The sequence below is a fragment of the Bombina bombina genome, chromosome 10, assembly GCF_027579735.1.
Source record: "Bombina bombina isolate aBomBom1 chromosome 10, aBomBom1.pri, whole genome shotgun sequence".
NCBI classification, from domain to species: domain Eukaryota; kingdom Metazoa; phylum Chordata; class Amphibia; order Anura; family Bombinatoridae; genus Bombina; species Bombina bombina.
The window spans coordinates 94337328-94360423 of NC_069508.1; the positions used below are offsets into that span (position 1 = coordinate 94337328).

General features: G+C 40.9%; 1 protein-coding gene across 1 annotated transcript in view; it reads left to right on the forward strand.

Annotated features, from left to right (window-relative positions):
- Positions 1-6370: 6370 nt before the first annotated feature.
- The window catches only part of LOC128640731 (atrial natriuretic peptide receptor 2-like), a 293375-nt gene continuing 276649 nt past the window's right edge, over positions 6371-23096 (forward strand). Inside the window, exons 1-2 of the mRNA XM_053693158.1 lie at positions 6371-6454; positions 15525-15627. Coding sequence (XP_053549133.1) covers positions 6371-6454; positions 15525-15627 — 187 coding nt within the window. The remainder of the gene's footprint in view (positions 6455-15524; positions 15628-23096) is intronic.

Consider the following 23096-nt stretch of genomic DNA (forward strand, 5'->3'; position numbering starts at 1 on the left):
AAAAAACAATGCACGCTAACAACAGGACTTCGGATAACGTGTTAACTTCTGTTCCCTATAGATTTCAATGGAGTACATATTTAAAAAAACAAAACAAACACTTATTGCTCACGCACTTACCCGATTGCGTTTGACCTAGTGCGCTTAAGCCAAAGGTAGCTATGCATATTTTAAATTTATCATATAGAAGAAAATATTCTTTTTATTTATTTTATACATTAAATACACTGTAAAACACATGATTAAATATTAATATTGAATAAAATTTATTTTTCATGTTTAAAGGTATTTGTGTGGAAAGGGCTTCAAAGTAAATACGTATATATACATATATATACATCTTTAGACATATATATGTTTGTATCTCAATGTTAAAGCCCTTTCGCGGCTTTTTTTTCTTCTAACACAGAGATCTCATATCTTTGAGCCCTTATAACTTTTTGGTGCAAATATTTTTTATTAGACAGTCTTATACTTGTAATGTATTTTTGAAGTGTTTTGTGCAACTTATTATTTTTGGCAAAAAGTTAACCACAACTCTGAAATCGCGGTTTTGATTCTAGCGTAAATCGTAATTCCGCTCAACTTGTAATAGCAAAAACCCACAGTATCAAAAATAAAAAACAATTACACCTAATCTAATAGCCCTATCAAAATAAAAAAGCACATCCAAAATAAAAAAAAAAACCCTAGCCTACAATAAACTACCAATGTAATTTTAGTATAATAGTTAGGGTAGGTTAATTAATAGTTTAATATAGTTTAATTTAATTCTACAGGTAAGTTTAAATTTATTATAAGATAGGGATGTTGTAATTTTAATGTAAAGTTAGCGGATTGTTAGGTTAAGGGGTTAATAGCTTAATTTAGTTTATGGCCGATGTGGGGGGCTGGCGGTTTAGAGGTAGTGATGTGGGAGACCAGGGGTTTAGGGGTTAATACGTTTATGTAGTTGCGGTGGGGTCTGGGAGCGGTGGAATAGGGGTTAATACATTTATTTAGTTGCGGTGGGGTCCAGGAGCGACGGGATAGGGGTTAATAACATTATGTAAGTAGCGGCGATGTCTGGGGCGGCAGATTAGGGGTGTTTAGACTCAGGGCTTATGTTGAGGGTGTTAGGTGTAAACTTTACTGGTTTTCTACCATAGAAATCAATGGGATACCTGGCAGCATTGAACATAAGCTTTCGCTGCTTTCAGACTCCCATTGATTCCTATGGCATCCGCGGCCTCCAGGGTGGTGGATTTAAAACCAGGTACGCTGGGCCGGAATAGCCGTGAGCGTACCGGTTAACTATTTGATAACTTTTAAAAAGTGTCAAATAGTGCCGAATGTGTATTCTGAACATCTGTAATGACGTAAGCATCGATCTGTGTCGGATTGAGACCGGCGGATCGTATGTAACGTCACAGATTTCAACTTTTGCCGGTCTGTAGGCTTTGATAACTAGGTCAATCATGTGAGCCACAATTACGCTGTGAAATTCCAATGTATTTCAGGTTGACGGCTTGATAAATATCCCCCTATGTATTCACTGCAAATGTTTCACATTCCAGTGTTCTGCACATAGATATATCTGTATATATCTATAACTATATATAATCATGTGTTTGTGTTTATATATATATATATATATATATATATATATATATATATATATATTGGTATAGATACTGTATATATTGAACCAAATGGGCCGGCTCCTAAGCTTACATTCCTGCTTTTCAAATAAAGATACCAAGAGAACAAAGAAAATTCTATAATAGGAGTAAAGTAGAAAGTTGCTTAAAATTGCATGCTCTATCTGAATCATCAAAAAAATTGGATTTCATATCCCTTTCATAGCTGCTATCCCAGAAGGGAATTCTAATGTGGCAATAGAACTTGAGCAGTGTAAAAGGATTGCTTTACTGTAGTGTGAAAGCTAGCCAGCTATTTAGGTAGGAACATCAGTACTTTAGTACTAGGTGGAACTTGGCTTTGGAGATGGTGGAAAAAATTTTGAGCAGCAGAAGGTTATCCATGCCGTGGCATGTGATCAGTTGATTGGGATAATTAGTGGACCTTGATTGTTTATTTAGTTTAAAAAATGTTGTGGTTGGGAAACTGATTTAGTATACTACCCCACTAACCAATCAGAAATGTAATGGAAACAAGTTCCTATTTCTAGATGTGGGGGGTGCTCAATGCCAAATATGATAAATATCAGAAAGGAAGAGATAAAGAGGCACATACAGAGCACTTTCATTTGGACATAGTGTAGAGGGAAGCAGTCTCTCAGGAAGAATTAAAACATAACTTTTAATAGTAAATACAAATACAAATAAAGGAAATGTGCAATAAAACTTGAATTAAAAAACCAAGGGAATGGTGAGTCCCAGCAGCCTAGATATAACAATTAAGTTTGAGGGCACATAATATGCATATTATAGAGTGACCAAACAAAATGCTACGGAAACCCCAATGTGTAGACGCCACAGGAAATTACCTAGAAAAAGAGGACATCGTCCTCACCACAATTTAGCTAGCATATAAAGTAGCGCTACACAAGAAGGGGAATCCATGCGGTCACAAAACGGATTAGCCCAACATAAAGTTAAAGTAAATGTTAGCCAGATAAATAAGGCTGGGGGACTCAGGTAATACGCCTAAAAGTGTGTGGCCGAACCTGTCTGTAGTAGCTCACTCTTGTCCCCCAACCACCATTGGGCAAATGTTTTTTTATTAACTGGTAATATTCTGAACCCTCAGAACTCAAAACTTGCACCACAGCTCATGGAGCAAATGGCATTTCTGAAATGTAATCTTTCAATGCTATCTACCCTGCCCTGATCTTTGATACATATTGAATTGGAAATATCTTCCAAAACCGCTTCTGTCTGATGTGGCTCCTTCTAAACTCTGTTGCTGCTGCAGTTAAATAAAATATATTATTAAAAGCCACCTCCAATACTGCTGCTGGATGCTGCCCTCTTAGACTCTGCTGCTGCTGCTGGATATGTAAACGCCTTAATATTGCTGCTGCTGCTGATCTGTGGTTTTCACTGCCAATTCCTTAGTGAATAGCTAGTCGCTGTGTCCAGCTGAGTTTTGGCACATCCCTTTTATCTCCTTCCTTAAAAGTGTATTATTTGCTACTGTTTGGCCTTATATATATATAAACAGTGTGTGTATATATATATATATATATATATATATATATATACATATATATATATATATATATATACACACACAAACACACATATATATATATATATATATATATATACACACACACACACACATATACATATATATATATATATATATATATATATATATATATATATATATATATATAATGCAGTCTAAAATACAGTGTTACCCTCCTAGAGTCATCCGCCTGGGTGCAGAAATGCAATAAATAATCCTCCAAGAAAAATGCACTCGCAGGTCTTTTTGAAGTAAACCAAAATCTGTTTTAATGGAACGTTTTCAGGGAAATCATCCCCTTCATCAGCATAACAAAATGTGTTAAACATGCATACCTTATATACACACTCGTGAACAAACAAATGACAAATACCTGTGCTCATTCAGTGAAAGCGCCAAACAATCGTGCTGGACCGCAAACTATGCGTTCCAAGGTGTGTAAACCGGAAGTGTTACAATCTAATGCACTTCCGGTGTGCTAGTACAAAACAACAAAATAACTTATATTTTTAATGTGAACAAACAAATAAACATTCACTGGGGCTTAGCCTGAGCCTTCTGTATATAACAAACTAACTAAGGAATGGCCTTAAAATAGCCTATCTCACACTTCAACTATTAGTCTATATATGTGACCGTGAGTGTACTGGGCTGAAGACGAAAACAAGCACATAAACATTTACAGTTTAAACATACATCGCCTATCTATACATAGATACACATGCAAGATATAGCTAACTGAATCTTGTTACTGTCGTCACCTCCCCACTATGTGAGCTCAATGCCGCACTCGATACTGACAGTTGCTATGGTGGTTGCTATGGTGACATACGCAAACCTGTGCTGTCGTTAGGGGTCCCTTTGCATACCTAATAAGGTCTGTCACCAATAGTATCAAACCAATGAACGTATGCAAATACCCTCCATGTGAACTCAACCCTGCAAACCATACTAGCAACCATCATCAAGGTAGTGGAAGGCAATCATGTACTAAAATAGCGATATGTCTCTTACTCACTCACTAACATAAAACACTACAAATAAAATAAATCTACATCTAATGTCTATAACCAACATTAGAAAAAATATGGCATTCAAGTTACAATAAACTGTCTCCAAACTGGTCTTTACATTTGTACTGGTTCTTTGCTCCTAATTGTTCCACCTATTATTTACGTGTTGTATCCATCCTAAATACAAAATACAAAATAGCATGTAAGGCTGCATTTCTAATGTTCCCACACTTAGAGATTTTAACAGATTAAGTCCTTATTTTTGAGGTTCCATGCCCCATGTTAGCCTCACTATTGTCCACTTTTCCACAATCTTCAGCTCCTATTGCTTTGGTGATATGAGTGCCTTGGTGGTGATATGGTGATGTTGTTTCCCTTAAGTAAATTTACTGTTCCAACCATCAATAGGCATATCACTTTAAACATGCTACAACCAGCATACTCCCTGTAAGCTTGGGGAATAGGCATATGTAGACCTATATAGATCTTGTAGTATCCATCCAATGTATGTGGGGTACACCGCCCGGCCCGCCCATAAAATAGATATAGGAGAAATTAGAATGGTAACCTGCCCGGTGAGTGTCATCCCCTGAATGGAGAGGAGCACTATTGTGTCCCACTCCTACTCAGGACTTGGATATATGTTGGAAGATCTACCTCCTACGAGGCCTGAACTCCAGCATGCCCCATGTATAGGTGCACTACACCCATGGCTGTACCACCAGAATGTGTCTCCAATCTAAATGAGCGCCTTGAAATCCGGTGGTGAATTCAAACCCCCTGGATACACTGTGCCCAACTGGTACATCCATTCTGCCTCCCGTCTAAGTAAGGCCTTGTTGCAATCTCCACCCCTGTCCAGGCAGGGAATATGATGTATCAGGATGTATCTGATGGAGGACACCTGGTGGGTCATCTGTGCACAGTGCCTGGCCACAAGCTGATCGGATTCTCCCGTGGTAAGAGCGAGACGAATGGCCCGTCTGTGGTTGGCCATCCTCTCATGGAGTGTGCCAATGGTTTTACCCACATAAAACCGGGCACATGGGCAAAAGAGCAAATATATCACAAACGTGGTACTGCATGTAATTGAATGGTTGATAGCATAGATCTTATTTGTGTGTGGATGATGGAAAGTTTTAGTGGAAATGAGGCCATTGCACATAGTGCAACCTAGGCACTGGTATGATCCCTTGATATTAACATGAGTAACCGTGGTATAACACTTCTTAGGATCCGTCTTCACCAAGATGTCACAGAGATTTGTGCCCCTCCTATATGCAATCATGGGAGTTAGGTCTTGTGAGAATACCAGTCTTGGATCAGATTGAATCATAGGCCAGTGTTTCCTCAATATTCTGCCCGCTTCTGTAGTATTTGGTGCAAAGGTGGTTGCCATGATTAATCTTTTCTGTTCAGGAGCCGTTGCTTCTTTATAGATGAGGGTATCTTGTGTAGATGTTAAAACCTCTTTTAAGATATCATCCACAACCTGTGTTTTATAACCCCATTGGAGTAACTTATCCCTCATATACTGGAGCTGGGAGACCCCTGTGGCATTGTCGGAGTTGTTGCGTAATACCCTGATCATTTGGGACTTAATGATACCCCTAAGTAATGCTGGGGGATGGCAACTGGCTGCATTGAGTATAGAGTTCCTATCGTAGGGTTTGCTGTATAATGTAGTGCCCAAAGTGTGCTCCTGTATGTAGATATTCAGGTCAAGGAACTGTATCTCTCTGTCACTCTACATAATTTTAAACCTCACCGGTGTCTCTGTGCTATTAAACTGATCAAACCAGTTTAATAGTGTGTGCTGTCCCCCCTGCCAGACAAGAAAGACATCATCAATATATCTGACGAAAAAAATTATTGAGGATGTATCAGTATTCCAAATATATTCGTTCTCAAAGTGAGACATAAAGATATTGGTGTACGATGGGGCCATATTAGACCCCATCGCCGTGCCAGCTGTCTGTAAGTAGAAGTCTGCCTCAAAACGGAAGTAGTTCCAATTGAGGCAAAACACCAGAAGGGTCAATAGGTATTCAACAAGAGGCCCCTCTTAATGTGTGCCCTCAATAAGGTGTTCTCTAACGGCTGTCAGACCACTGGTATGAGGGATAATGGTGTAGAGACTGTTGACATCCAAAGTGACTAGGATGTCCCCAGTCTCCAAAGCCACATCCCTCATCCTTCTAATCAAATCATTAATGTCTAAAATGTATGATTTAATGTTTCTTACTGTGGGTTGCAAAAGAATATCTAAAAACTGTGCAACAGGTTGGGTCAATGATTGTACTGCAGAAACGATTGGGCGCCCTGGAGGATGGTTAAGTGTTTTATGTATTTTAGGTATCGTGTACAAAATGGGGACCTTGGGATGTTGGGCCACACAGAAATCATAAGTCTGCTCAGAAAGATACCCTTGTTCATACCCAAGTTTTAAAATTTCATCCAACTCCTTTTTAAAAATTGACGTGGGGTCCCTTGGTAAGATCCTATGGGTATTTGTGTCAATACGATGGCACTGCCCTTATCTGCGGGGCGGATGACCAGGGAATGATCATCTTGCAAAGATTTAATGGCTTTCCATATATATAATACTTAGCCGATGGCCCAGCACACCTTCCACTTTGGTGTAATCACCGCCTCGGTGCTATCCTCATTGAGATGAAATAGAACTGTATTGATTAAGGAGGGCACTCACAGGACTTTTTTGAATCAAATAGTAGCGTAAATTTATTTGGAAATGTGTTACAAAATTAAATAGAATGTCAATGTTTCCACCCCATTAAGGGCCTTCTTCAAGACAAATTTGGTGCAATGCAGCATGCACCCCCTCATGACGGCATCAAAGCCGAACTCCCAACATAGCAGCAATATCGGTCGGCATTCTATTTAATGTTGTAATGCATTTGGAAATAAATTTACACCACTATTTGATTAAAAAAAGTCCTGTGAGTGCCCTCCTTCATCAATAAAGTCCTATATATATATATCTATATATACTTCCTCCAGTGCCGCTGCACCTACTGCTCATGTTCTGTGTGCCACTGCTAGTTGCTGTTTTGAGGGGAGTTGCGCACCAGGACTCTGAACAGTTCTTGCTAACTTTAACAAGGTGTTTAGTGAATAGAAACCATTCTAGGGTAGTTGTGTCCAGCAGTTTAATGTCCCTCTAATGTAAAAGCCACCTCCAATACTGTTGTTGCCTGCTTCTGCTCCTCCTAGACTGTTCTGCTGCATTCCATTGATTTATGTACAAGCCTCCTCCAATACCTCAGCTCCTCCTAGATTCTGAGGCTGCAGTAGGTTAGCATATATACAAGCCTCCATCAATACCGCAGCTCCTCCTAGACTCTGCTGCAGTAGGTTGATATATGTACAAGCATCCTCCAATACCGCTGCTCCTCCTAGACTCTGCTGCTGCAGTAGGGTAGTATATATATACAAGCCTCCTCCAATACCGCAGCTCCTCCTAGATTCTGAGGCTGCAGTAGGTTAGTATATATACAAGCCTCCTTCAATACCGCTGCTCCTCCTAGACTCTGCTGCAGTAGGTTGATATATGTACAAGCCTCCTCCAATACCGCTGCTCCTCCTAGACTCTGCTCCTGCAGTAGGTTGTATATGTAAAAGTCTTCTCCAATACTGCTGCTCCTCATAGACTCTGCTGCTGCAGTAGGTTGTATATGTTAATGCCTCCTCCAATACCGCTGCTCCTCCTAGACTCTGCTCCTGCAGTAGGTTGTATATGTAAAAGTCTTCTCCAATACCGCTGCTCCTCCTAGAATCTGCTGCTGCAGTAAGTTGCATATGTAAAAGCCTCCTCCAATATCGCTGCTCCTCCTAGACTCTGCTGCTGCAGTAGGTTGTATATATAAAAGCCTCCTCCAATACCGCTGCTCCTCATAGACTCTGCTGCTGCAGTAGGTTAGTATATGTAAAAGCCTCCTCCAATACTGCTGATCCTCCTAGACTCTGCTGCTGCAGTAGGTTGATATATGTACAAGCCTCCTCCAATACCGCTGATCCTCCTAGACTCTGCTGCTGCAGTAGGTTGATATATGTACAAGCCTCCTCCAATACCGCAGATCCTCCTAAACTCTGCTCCTGCAGTAGGTTGTATATGTAAAAGTATCCTCCAATACCGCTGCTCCTCCTAGACTCTGCTGCTGCAGTAAGTTGTATATGTAAAAGCCTCCTCCAATACCGCTGCTCCTCCTAGACTCTGCTGCTGCAGTAGGTTACTATATGTAAAAGCCTCCTCCAATACCGCTGATCCTCCTAGACTCTGATCCTGCAGTAGGTTGTATATGTAAAAGTCTCCTCCAATACCGCTGATCCTCCTAGACTCTGCTGCTGCAGTAGGTTGATATATGTACAAGCCTCCTCCAATACCACAGCTCCTACTAAACTCTGCTCCTGCAGTAGGTTGTATATGTAAAAGTCTCCTCCAATACCGCTGCTCCTCCTAGACTCTGCTGCTGCTGTAAGTTGTATATGTAAAAGCCTACTCCAATACCGCTGCTCCTCTTAGACTCTGCTGCTGCAGTAGGTTGTATATGTAAAAGCCTCCTCCAATACCGCTGATCCTCCTATTCTCTGCTCCTGCAGTAGGTTGTATATGTAAAAGTCTCCTCCAATACCGCTGCTCCTCCTAGACTCTGCTCCTGCAGTAGGTTGTATATGTAAGAGTCTCCTCCAATATCGCTGCTCCTCCTAGACTCTGCTGCTGCAGTAGGTTGTATATGTAAAAACGTCCTCCAATACCGCTGCTCCCCATAGACTCTGCTGCTGCAATAGGTTGTATATTTAAAATTCTCCTCCAATACCGCTGCTCCTCCTAGACTCTGCTGCTGCAGTAGGTTGTATATGTAAAAGCCTCCTCCAATACCACTGCTCCTCATAGACTCTGCTGCTGCAGTAGCTTGTATATGTAAAAGTCTCCTCCAATACCGCTGCTCTTCCTAGAGTTTGCTGCTGCAGTAGGATGTATATTTAAAATTCTCCTCCAATACCGCTGCTCCTCCTAGACTCTGCTGCTGCAGTAGGTTGTATATGTAAAAGCCTCCTCCAATACCGCTGCTCCTCATAGACTCTGCTGCTGCAGTAGGTTAGTATATGTAAACGCCTCCTTCAATACAGCTGTTCCTCCTAGACTCTGCTGCTGCAGTTGGATAGTATATATACAAGCCTCTTCCAATACCGCAGCTCCTCATAGATTCTGAGGCTGCAGTAGGTTAGTATATATACAAGCCTCCTTCAATACCACACCTCCTCCTAGACTCTGCTGCTGCAGTAGGTTGATATATGTACAAGCCTCCTCCAATATCGCTGCTCCTCCTTAACTCTGCTGCTGCAGTAGGTTAGTATATGTACAAGCCTCCTCCAATACTGCAGCTCCTCCTAGACTCTGCTGCAATAGGTTGATATATGCACAAGCCTCCTCCAATACTGCTGATCCTCCTAGACTCTGCTGCTGCAGTAGGTTGTATATGTTCAAGCCTCCTCCAATACCGCTGCTCCTCCTAGACTCTGCTGCTGCAGTAGGTTGTATATGTACAAGCCTCCTTCAATACCGCTGATCCTCCTAGACTCTGCTGCTGCAGTAGGTTGATATATGTACAAGCCTCCTCCAATACCGCAGCTCCTCCTAAACTCTGCTGCAGTGGGTTGATATATGTACAGGCCTCCTCCAATACCACTGCTCCTCCTAGACTCTGCTCCTGCAGTAGGTTGTATATGTAAATGTCTCCTCCAATACCGCTGCTCCTCCTAGACTCTGCTGCTGCAGTAAGTTGTATATGTAAAAGCCTCCTCCAATACCGCTGATCCTCCTAGACTCTGCTGCTGCAGTAGGTTGCATATGTAAAAGCCTCCTCCAATACCGCTGATCCTCCTAGACTCTGCTCCTGCAGTAGGTTGTATATGTAAAAGTCTCCTCCAATACCACTGCTCCTCCTAGACTCTGCTCCTGCAGTAGGTTGTATATGTAAAAGTCTCCTCCAATACCGCTGCTCCTCCTAGACTCTGCTGCTGTAGTAGGTTGTATATGTAAAAGCTTCCTCCAGTACCGCCGCTCCTCCTAGACTCTGCTGCTGCAGTAGGTTGTATATGTAAAAGTGTCCTCCAATACCGCTGCTCCTCCTAGACTCTGCTGCTGCAGTAGGTTGTATATGTAAAAGTCTCCTCCAATACCGCTGCTCCTCCTAGACTCTGCTACTGCAGTAGGTTACTATATATAAAAGCCTCCTCCAATAAAACTGCTCCTCCTAGACTCTGCTGCTGCAGTAGGATGTATATGTAAAAGTGTCCCCCAATACTGCAGCTCCTCCTAGATTCTGAGGTTGCAGTTGATTAGCATATATACAAGCCTCCTTCAATACCGCTGCTCCTCCTAGACTCTGCTGCTGTAGTAGGTTGTATATGTAAAAGCTTCCTCCAGTACCGCCGCTCCTCCTAGACTCTGCTGCTGCTGTAGGTTGTATATGTAAAAGTGTCCTCCAATACCGCTGCTCCTCCTAGACTCTGCTGCTGCAGTAGGTTGTATATGTTCAAGCCTCCTCCAATACCGCTGCTCCTCCTAGACTCTGCTGCTGCAGTAGGTTGTATATGTACAAGCCTCCTTCAATACCGCTGATCCTCCTAGACTCTGCTGCTGCAGTAGGTTGATATATGTACAAGCCTCCTCCAATACCGCAGCTCCTCCTAAACTCTGCTGCAGTGGGTTGATATATGTACAGGCCTCCTCCAATACCACTGCTCCTCCTAGACTCTGCTCCTGCAGTAGGTTGTATATGTAAAAGTCTCCTCCAATACCGCTGCTCCTCCTAGACTCTGCTGCTGCAGTAAGTTGTATATGTAAAAGCCTCCTCCAATACCGCTGATCCTCCTAGACTCTGCTGCTGCAGTAGGTTGCATATGTAAAAGCCTCCTCCAATACCGCTGATCCTCCTAGACTCTGCTCCTGCAGTAGGTTGTATATGTAAAAGTCTCCTCAAATACCACTGCTCTTCCTAGACTCTGCTCCTGCAGTAGGTTGTATATGTAAAAGTCTCCTCCAATACCGCTGATCCTCCTAGACTCTGCTCCTGCAGCAGGTTGTATATGTAAAAGTCTCCTCCAATACCACTGTTCCTCCTAGACTCTGCTCCTGCAGTAGGTTGTATATGTAAAAGTCTCCTCCAATACCGCTGCTCCTCCTAGACTCTGCTGCTGTAGTAGGTTGTATATGTAAAAGCTTCCTCCAGTACCGCCGCTCCTCCTAGACTCTGCTGCTGCAGTAGGTTGTATATGTAAAAGTGTCCTCCAATACCGCTGCTCCTCCTAGACTCTGCTGCTGCAGTAGGTTGTATATGTAAAAGTCTCCTCCAATACCGCTGCTCCTCCTAGACTCTGCTACTGCAGTAGGTTACTATATGTAAAAGCCTCCTCCAATAAAACTGCTCCTCCTAGACTCTGCTGCTGCAGTAGGATGTATATGTAAAAGTGTCCCCCAATACTGCATCTCCTCCTAGATTCTGAGACTGCAGTTGATTAGCATATATACAAGCCTCCTTCAATACCGCTGCTCCTCCTAGACTCTGCTGCTGCAGTAGGTTGTATATGTAAAAGTCTCCTCCAATACCGCTGCTCCTCCTAGACTCTGCTGCTGCAGTAGATTAGTATATGTAAAAGCCTCCTCCAATACCGCTGCTCCTCATAGACTTTGCTGCTGCAGTAGGTTGAAATATGTACAGCCTCCTCCTCCAATACCGCTGCTCCTCATAGACTTTGTTGCTGCAGTAGGTGGTATATGTAAAAGCCTCCTTCAATACCGCTGCTTCTCATAGACTCTGCTGCTGCAGTAGGTTAGTATATGTAAAAGTCTCCTCCAATACCGCTGCTCCTCCTAGATTCTGAGGCTGCAGTAGGTTAGTATATATACAAGCCCCTTTCAATACCGCTGCTCCTCCTAGACTCTGCTGCTGAAGTAGGTTGTATATGTAAAAGTCTCCTCCAATACCGCTGCTCCTCCTAGACTCTTCTGCTGCAGTAGTTTCATATATGTAAAAACCTCCTCCAATACCGCTGCTCCTGTAGGTTGAAATATGTACAGCCTCCTCCTCCTGCTCCTCATAGACTTTGTTGCTGCAGTAGGTGGTGTGACAGATCCCCGGTTACCCCGACTGGGTAGCTCCGCCAAAGGGGTCCTTACGTTGCTTGGAACAAGTGGCTATGTAGCCCAGGAAAGCAATTCTAGCAGGAGCCCACCTAAATGGCTAGACAGACTAGCATTCAGGTGAAAATAGAACAGACTTTATTGGGACAAAGACATATTTTATACACACACACATCTTGATAAAACAGGGAGACAATTCCACAGTTTTCCCGCCATTCCCACCCCTCCAGACTGACCGGCGCCTCCATAGCAACCATAGTCCCACAGAATCCCAGGACACAGTGGTGACGGTTTTGAAGCGGCGGCACTTCCAGGGTGTCATTTGAAAGCTTTCGGTCCCCAGATACCGCAGTCCAAAAAGCGTTGTGATTCGTTATTGGGGACTGGAGATACAGCCCGTTGAATTTATGGGGGCCCAAAACCCCCGGTTCCCAAAGCAGCTCCCCTCCCATAATTCCCCCACCTCTTGTCCTCCCTAGGGGCTACTAATCCCCAAAAGAGCGGAGCTCTGGGGCACATGGTTGCTGGAGTGACCAGGGGTAAAGTTAGCGGGTGTCCTGCTGTCCTGTGGCCAACCGGGAGTTCCAGGAGCCCGGGCAGCCTGAGAGGGGTTAGGCGGGTGTCCGTGGTGAGGCGGCCGACCGGGAGTTCCAGGGGCCCGGCCAGCCTAGGAGGGTTTTCCTGGTCATACACCAGCTTTTCACAAGACAAGCAAACCAAAGCTTCCAGGGATTGTGGTTGCTCTGAGGAGCCCAAAACCACTGAGAAACAACAGGAGTGAGGTTATAGGGGGTAGAGGTTTAACCCTTGCAGCCTGGTATCCGTGACAGGTGGTATATGTAAAAGCCTCCTCCAATAACTCTGCTTCTCATAGACTTTGCTGCTGCAGGTAGGTTGGTATATCTACAAGTCTGTGTCCTCAAAAAGGAGGGAAAGCATACTTAGGTAGTCTCAAGGGGTAGCAATGCATTGCTGGAGGCTATCTGCTGATTGGTGGCTACACATATATATGCCACTTGTCATTGGCTTGCCTAAATGTGTTAAGCTAGCTTCCAGTAGTGCATTGCAGTGCCTTCAACAAAGGAAACCAAGAGAATTAATCACATTTGATAATAGAAGTAAATTGGAAAGTTATTTAAAATTGTATTCTCTATCTGAACCATGAAATAAAAATGTTGGGTTTCATGACCCTTTAAAATAAGGAATTTACATTATGCTGGATTTTATTATGTAATCTGGATATTTTACAAGGGATTTAAAGGGACACTGAGCCCATTTTTTTTCCTTTCATGATTCAGATAAAGCATGACATTCTAAGCAACTTTCTAATTACTTCTATTATCAATTTTTTTTGTTCGCTTGCTATCTTTATTTTAAAAGCAGGAATGTAAATCTTAGCAGCAAGCCCATTTTAGGTTCAGCACCATGGATAGCTCTTGCTTATTTGCTACTTTCATTTACCCTCCAATAAGCAAGCATAACCCAGGTTCTCAACCAAAAATGGGCCGGCTCCTATGCATCATATTCCTGCTTTTTAAATAAAGATAGCAAGAGAACGAAGAACATTTGATAATAGAAGTAAATTAGAAAGTTGCTTAAAATTGCATGCTCTATATCTGAATCATGGATGAAGTAATTGTATAAAACAGTGAAGTGGAGCGCTGGACTCAACCCACGTTGCCGACCTCTTATACTACCTCCTTCCTAGGTAGTTCTGGATTCAAAATGATTTTAATACGTGGAGTGTAGGTGGCGCTAGAAGTACACTAGGTATACCAAGCAATGGGTTAATAAACTGATTTTCTAAGTCTGTATTTTACTAATGCCCTCAAATACACTGTGTGGTGATAATAGGAAAAAGAAGTCTAAAACTATTGGTAACTGAGGTAAGACTTGCGCAAGTGAAGACAGTTACGTGTTGGGACCCGGAGGTCCGTGACTCATCCATAACAGCAAATCCACACAGAAGCCGATATACTCGGACGAGGAGAAGCAGGTGAGAGTGTCTGTACTGATATCAGGTCCCCCTGCTAAGTCACATCTAAACCGGACCACGGCAGTCCGTTGAAGTTTACTTGAAATAAGACTCTTTCTTCTGTAATAGTTGCTCCATTTTGGGAATCCGTTTTAAAAGAAAGATCTACCTTTAACTGTTGTTCAATACTTTGGGATCCTTTCAAAGAAGTGTAAACAAGAATTTCCTTTTAATAGGGCATATTACAAAAGAAACTTGAATTACCAGAGTTTTGCCCTACCCACTTGAGATAAGATTTATCTGAATCTGACTGTGATAAGGAACATATATATGGATAAAACCATCTCATAAGACCTTAACGAATAGGAACCTTTAAAGGCAAATAGAACATAAATCAAATTGCCTCAACATTTTTATTGCATTTTTATTGCATTTTTATTGCATTTGTATTGCCTTATTATTGCCTAATTGAAATTTATTTGCTAAAAGATTTAATGCTGCTATATTTTTCATTTTAATGACAAAGTTTGATTTTTTAATTGTGATTTGAAAGGTGTTGTGATTGATTAGTGTGGGCCACATGCATGATTGATCTTGTTGATTTCTATGTTCACATTATTGAATAAATTTGAGATAAAATCCACTCAATAGTTTTAGACTTCTTTTTCCTATTATCACCACACAGTGTATTTGAGGGCATTAGTAAAATACAGACTTAGAAAATCAGTTTATTAACCCATTGCTTGGTATACCTAGTGTACTTCTAGCGCCACCTACACTCCACGTATTAAAACTATATCTGAATCATGAATGGAAATTTTTGGGTTTAGTATCCCTTTAAATGGACACAAAACTGTGAAGCCACCAATCACCAGCTAGCTCCCAATATGCATTACCACTCCTTAGCCTATGTAGGTATGCTTTTCAACAAAGTATGCCAAGAGAATGAAGCAAATTTAATCATATAAATAAACTAAATTAGAAAGCTGTTTAAAATTGCATGCTGTATCTGACTTTACGGTGTTTGTTTTAATATTTTCATTATTTTGCAAATGTTTGTCTAGTACTCAGTTGAGTTAAACTTTTTTTTTTTTATTTCACTCTTAACAAAATGTAAACCCTATTCTGTATAATTAGCAGATTTAACATGTATTACATTTTCATCTAATTCCAGGTTATTTTGGTTCATTTGGGCGTAACGTCTTTGATTGCTCACATCAAAGTTGGTAGTTTCCAGGCAGCTTTAGAGGCAAAATCTATGGTTCTCAATGACAAAGGTAAAGAAAACTAACAGTATTTTATTTTACATTGAGGTGATACAGAAGTTACAAATCTCTTTTTGGTTGAAACTCTATAATTATCTATTAAAGGAGTCTAGTCTCGTTAAAATTAAACTTTCATGATTCAGATAGAGCATGCAATTTTAAGCAATTTTCTAATTTACTCCTATTATCAAATGTTCTTTGTTCTATTGCTATCTTTATTTGAAAAAGCAGGAATATAAGCATAAGAGCCGGCCCATTTTTGGTTCATCACCTGGGTAGCACTTTCTGATTGGTGTCTAAATGTAGCCAGTGCCACCAATCAGAAAACGCTACCCAGGTTCTGAAATAAAAAACGGGCCGGCTTCTAAGCTTACATTCAAATAAAGATACTTAGATAATGAAGAAAAATGTATAATAGGAGTAAATTAGAAAGTTGCTTAAAATTGCATGCTCTATCTGAATTTTGACTAGACTATCCTTTTAATGAAATGCTTTGAGTTACATTTTGTGCACTGCTTATTTTGGAAATATCTTCTATTTTAGGATTAACAATAAATATTTTTGTTATGGTTACACATATCTTGTTTTCCTTTCCAATATACTAGATTACAAATCATCTTATTTTCATGTGGGGGATAGATACGTTTTGCCTTCTGATTTGCTACCATGTCACCTCACCTATAAACATTCATGGTCAGGTGGAGGGCTATTTAACGCTCCCGCTTGCGCACTAAGTCAGCTAAAAGTACATGTTTTGGGTCGGGTAGCCCTCGTATTACAAGTTCAAAATAAAAAGTTTTTACTTGCTCACAAAAAGATAAAGTTAGAATATTGTGCACACATTAACATTTTCCTTACACCCTTCTCGCTCGCAAACTGATCGCATTTTCTCAAGTGCACTATTTCTCATTCCAATGTTCTTCACATAGCAGAGTATGTTATATTTATTCATAAATACATATTTCTATATATATGACAGTATTTTGGTACAATATACTGTATATCTATTGGATCTGGGTAAAATGTGCAAATTAGATATGCAATACCTCAGGTTTTTGCTTCAACACACAGCCGTCCCATTATGGGCTTAGTGCAGCAAATATAAAAATCACTACTAGACAGCTGTTTTGTTCTTATTAGAACTCATCAGTAGTAGTTAGATTTTTTGATTGCTGCTAGGTAAAGCTTATTCCAGGGCAAAATCAAAATGCATTAAAATTATGGTGGATATAAAAGCATGAGATTAAAATCCTCCTTATCGCAAAAGTAAATCAATAGAAATTATTGCACAGGCAATTAGCAATAGGCAAGTATCCCTTGCACAAGAGGATTCTGGGTAAGATATGCAAATTAGATATGCAATATCTCAGCTTTTTGCTTAAAATACGGTGTTAACACACAGCGGTCCACTAATGGGGTTAGTGTGTGTGTTAAAGGGACACTGTACCCAAATGTTTTCTTTTGTAATTCAGGAAGAGCATGCAATTTTAAGCAACTTTCTAATTTACTCCTATTATCAATTTTTCTTCGTTCTCTTGCTATCATTATTTGAAAAAGAAGGCATCTTAGCTTTTTTTTGGTTTCAGTACTCTGGACAACACTTTTTTATTGGTGGATGAATTTATCCACTAATCAGCAAGGACAACCCAGGTTGTTCACCAAAAATGGGCCGGCATCTAAACTTACATTCTTGCATTTCAAATAAAGATACCAAGAGAATGAAGAAAATTTGATAATATGAGTAAATTAGAAATTTGCTTAAAATTTCATGCTCAATCTGAATCACGAAAGAAAATTTTTGGGTACAGTGTCCCTTTAACACAGTATTTGAAGTTTTCTCTTTTCAGTGGTTGATAGAAGACGTGCACTAGCTTTCACTGTGCCCCAGCAACAGGTCAAAGTCCTTTTCTTGCCCATGCTCAGTAGAGGACCCTTGTGGAGAACATTTTATCATGGCAGCTCCCTTCACTTTCTATAGGCTGTAGCAACACTGAGAACTGGCTGATTTTACTGACCACCTGTCTAAGCAGATATTAAGCTAATATTAGCTAATATTAATTTGTTTTTTAAATATTTGTTGCACAAATTATCATGAATAAAATGTATGCTAAATTATGCAATTAGTTTGTGTTTTGGATATCTTAAGTAACATTTCTAAATTATAGAAATGTTATAATATTGCAAAGTATTACACTGCCCCCACCTGGCTACTTTATAATGCTGCCCTGCTGCCAAATGTTCCATGGAGAACACTGAGGGCCAGATTACAAGTGGCGCTCTAACATTTATGCACAATCGAAAATATAAAAGCATGATATTAAAATCCTCCTTATCGCAAAAATAAAGCAATAGAAATTATTGCACAGCCAATTAGCACATCTAGGCAAGTATCCCCCCCATATACTGTACGTTCTTACCAATGCACAAGAGGATTCTGGGTAAGATATGCAAATTAGATATGCAATATCTCAGCTTTTTGCTTCAAATACCGTGTTAACACACAGCGGCTGTGGTCCCCTAATGGGGTGAGTGTGTGTGTTAACACAGTATTTGAAGCAAAAAGCTGACATATTGCATATCTAATTTGCATATCTTACCCAGAATCCTCCTGTGCAAGGGACACTTGCCTATTGCTAATTGCATGTGCAATAATTTCTATTGGTTTAATTTTGCGAGTATGCATCTATATTTGCATTGGAGGGAAGTGAAGTCAGAGCTGTGGATATTTCCAGCTGTCACTCAGCATTGCTTTCTGCAACCTCTATAGGTTATTTGTATAATGTATTCACACTGCTACCCCATAGTGATTAGAATACTATAAAGCTCCTGAGCCTACCTGAGTATGCTTACGTACAAATCACCAAGAGACCAAGATAAAGGTAAAATACATCATAGAATTAAATACAGAGCATATTTGTATGCTCTGTCTGAATCTATAATGTTTGATTTTGGCTTCCATATTCCATTATACAATTTGTCCAGCTACCAACACACAATGACATTCAGCTCACAACAGCTGACACCAACTGCTGTCACAGTTTCAGCTTATCTTATTGTCTACATTTTGTGAGATAAGGGACAGTTTAGTGCAACTGCTATGCATATATTGGATTAGCTGAAAATAACTGATTTATGTATTAGATCTTTTCTTCAGATAAACCTCACATGTTTATTATCTGGAAAAACCAAATCAATTTTAAACTCGTTTTTTTGGCAAACCAGTATTTATTACTTTGCACTTTCTTATACACTTGAAGAAACATTAAAGGGACAGTGTACACTAGATTTTTCTTTGCATAAATGTTTTGTAGATGATCCATTTATATAGCCCATCTGGTAGTGTTTTTATAAAAATGTAAATGTAAAAATGGTTTTGCTTATATTTTAAGAACATTGTGCTAACTCCTAATGAAGCCCCACAGTGCTAGATGTATACACGCGTTTACAGACTCCTGCAGGCTCCTGTGTATGTTATCTGTCTCTTCATATACGGGGGGGGGGTCTGCTCTTTTTGTTTACCCAGTCCCTTTCAGTGGGTGTCCCAGACTACTTCATCAACAGTGCTAAACTGGGAGCGTCTAAGTATTTTTGTTAAAAGGTTTTATACTGGATTTTTAGATTAGTATCTGGTCATATTATTCTTTATAGTAGTATTAATGCAGATATATCAAAATTGGTGTATGCTGTCCCTTTAACGTCCTTTTTAAAGTCATTTTTTTGGCCTCTCTACAGAGCATGTTAAAGGTAAACATTTTACAAAAAAGTAAGGTATGTTACCGCAAAAGCAAGCAAAATATATATATGCTTTAATAGAGCAATTTTTAAAAAAATATTTACATTTTTATATAAGTGATTTGTAAAATGCACAGTGCTCTTTTTTAATTTGATTTGAACCATTGTATAATGTAGTTGTGGGTTGTAAAAATGCTTTTGTCAAACTGTATTGCCGTGAAAGTAAAAATAGTATGCAACCATAGGTCAAATGCCTACCTTCTGTTTGGGGCCACTGCCTTGCTGTCCCTCCTGCAACTTTCCTTTCAGTGCAAAGTGAAACTAGATACTTCCCAACTGTGCCTACAGCCTGCCTAACCCTGCCCCCACAGAACATCAGCAACTCAGCCCCATTGGTCACAGCTCGACCCACATAACTGATGTGACTCCACCCACTCGTCTCACTCAAGCATCTTGGACTGCCCTATCCCTAGGAAATTTTTGGAGTTATGACATACACACAATTTTACCCTTTTGTATCTCATGAAGTTCCCAGATCTCAGATTAGGCACAGTAGGCAAAATGTGTGTGCATGTGGCCTATGGGTGTATCAACCAGGCAAAATGTGTGTGCATGAGGTCTATGGCTGTATCAACCAGGCAAAATGTGTGTGCATGTGGCCTATGGATGTATCAACCAAGCAAAATGTGTGTGCATGTGGCCTATGGATGTATCAACCAAGCAAAATGTGTGTGCATGTGGCCTATGGCTGTATCAACCAGGCAAAATATGTGTGCATGAGGCCTATGGCTGTATCAACCAGGCAAAATGTGTGTGCATGTAGCCTATGGCTGTATCAACCAGGCAAAATGTGTGTGCATGTGGCCTATGGCTGTATCAACCAGGCAAAATGTGTGTGCATGAGGCCTATGACTGTATCAACCAGGCAAAATGTGTGTGCATGAGGCCTATGACTGTATCAACCAGGCAAAATGTGTGTGCATGAGGCCTATGGCTGTATTAACCAGGCAAAATGTGTGTGCATGAGGCCTATGGCTGTATCAACCAGGCAAAATGTGTGTGCATGAGGCCTATGGCTGTATCAACCAGGCAAAATGTGTGTGCATGTAGCCTATGGCTGTATCAACCAGGCAAAATGTGTGTGCATGAGGCCTATGTCCATATCAACCAGGCAAAATGTGTGTGCATGAGGCCTATGGCTGTATCAACCAGGCAAAATGTGTGTGCATGTGGCCTATGGCTGTATCAACCAGGCAAAATGTGTGTGCATGTGGCCTATGTCCATATCAACCCGGCAAAATGTGTGTGCATGAGGCCTATGGCTGTATCAACCAGGGAAAATGTGTGTGCATGAGGCCTATGGCTGTATCAACCAGGCAAAATGTGTGTGCCTGAGGCCTATGGCTGTATCAACCAGGCAAAATGTGTGTGCATGAGGCCTATGGCTGTATTAACCAGGCAAAATGTGTGTGCATGAGGCCCATGGCTGTATCAACCAGGCAAAATATGTGTGCATGTAGCCTATGGCTGTATCAACCAGGCAAAATGTGTGTGCATGAGGCCTATGGCTGTATCAACCATGTGTGTGCATGAGGCCTATGGCTGTATCAACCACAGGTCACACACACGTTATCTAGCAGTTATAACTTTTACCTGGAGCAATTTTTGTAGTCAACGCTATATTGCAAATTTGCTTTATTTTGATTACAGGTGATTATAATGAAGAGTATATTCATGAAAACAAGATTGAGTTCAGCATGGTGTTATGAGAAATAGATCATGTTAAACAAAGCTAATTAGATCCTATGAGGAAAGAAGGAAGAATATAGATAAAGGTGACTCTATTGATGTGATATACTTGGGTCTTGCAAAAGCTTTTGATACAATGCTACATAAAAGATTGCAGTACAAAATAAAGGAACTGGGAAATAGCTGAAAATGTTAGCTCATGGATAAATAACTGGACAAAACTAATAACAGCCACAAAACTAACAAAGGAAATGGATGACTATGAGGAGAGGTTAGCCAATGTCTTTACTCTAGAAAACTGTTTTCCAAACCTGTCCTAAGGCTTCCCTAACAGGCCAGATTTTCAGGATTACCTTGGGTGAAAGCAGGTTAATAATCATGTTTACTATTCAGCCGATTATTTCCCCTGTGCTCCAGTTCAGATATTCAAAAAATATCCTTTGTTGGAGGAGCAACAATGCACTATTGGGTAAATAAAAAGAGAGAAGCGTTCAACCTGAGAACGAACAATAGCATAATAGCTTGTTCTATGGCTAGTTACAACCCTAGAAGCAGCCTCTTTTTGCTCAATATGTGCCTTTCACAGAGAAGAACTTTCCTGTAGCATATCAGTCTGATTCTGACTTAACAGTGCAGTCCAGCCCCGAAATACCAGGCAATCCCTCTCTGAACGAGAGAAATGGCAAAACCCCAGATGTACGTTTCGGTCTATTGTGGGCCTCGTCAGTGAGGAGCAGTCATATCCCTCTAGGCACACTAAGCAATGGGTCCACGTCTTGATTCCCGCATCACACTTAGGGAGACTTCCCCAAGTGTCATAATTTTCATGAATAAAAAGAGAGAAGCGCTCAACCTGGGAATGAACAATAGCATAATAGCTTGTTCTATGGCTAGTTACCACCCTAGAAGCAGCCTCTTTTTGCTCAATATGTGCCTTTCACAAAGAAGAACTTTCCTGTAGCATATCAGTCTGATTCTGACTTAACAGTGCAATCCAGCCCTGAAATACCAGGCAATCCCTCTCTGAACGAGAGAAATGGCAAAACCCTGGATGTACGTTTCGGCCTATTGTGGGCCTCGTCAGTGAGGTGCAGCCATATCCCTCTAGGCACACTGAGCAACGGGTCCACGTCTCTGTGAAAGGCACATGTTGAGCAAAAAGAGGTTGCTTCTTGGGTGGTAACTAGCCATAGAACAAGCTATTATGCTATTGTTCATTCTCAGGTTGAGCGCTTCTCTCTTTTTATTTATGCAAATTATGACACATAGGGAAGTCTCCCTAAGTGTGATGTGGGAATCCAGATGTGGACCCGTTGCTCAGTGTGCCTAGAGGGATATGCCTGCACCTCACTGACGAGGCCCACAATAGGCAGAAACATACGTCTGGAGTTTTGCTGTTTCTCTCGTTCAGAGAGTGATTGCCTGGTATTTCGGGGATGGACTGTACTGTTAAGTCAGAATCAGACTGATATGCTAAAGGAAAGTTCATCTTTGTGAAAGGCACATATTGAGCAAAAAGAGGCTGCTTCTAGGGTGGTAACTAGCCATAGAACAAGCTATTATGTTATTGTTCGTTCCCAGGTTGAGCGCTTCTCTCTTTTTATTTATGCAAATTATGACACTTAGGGAAGTTTCCTGAAGTGTGATGTGGGAATCCAGACGTGGACCCATTGCTCAGTGTGCCTAGAGGGATATGGCTGCATCTCACTGACGAGGCCTACAATAGGCCGAAACGTACGTCTGGGGTTTTGCTGTTTCTCTCGTTCAGAGAGGGATTGCCTGGTATTTTGGGGCTGTACTGTACTGTGAAGTCAGGATCAGACTGATATGCTTCAGGAAAGTTCTTCTCTGTGAAAGGCACATGTTGAGCAAAAAGAGGCTGCTTCTTGGGTGGTAACTAGCCTTAGAACAAGCTATTATGCTATTGTTCGTTCTCAGGTTGAGCGCTTCTCTCTTTTTATTTATGCAAATTATGACACTTAGGGAAGTCTCCCTAAGTG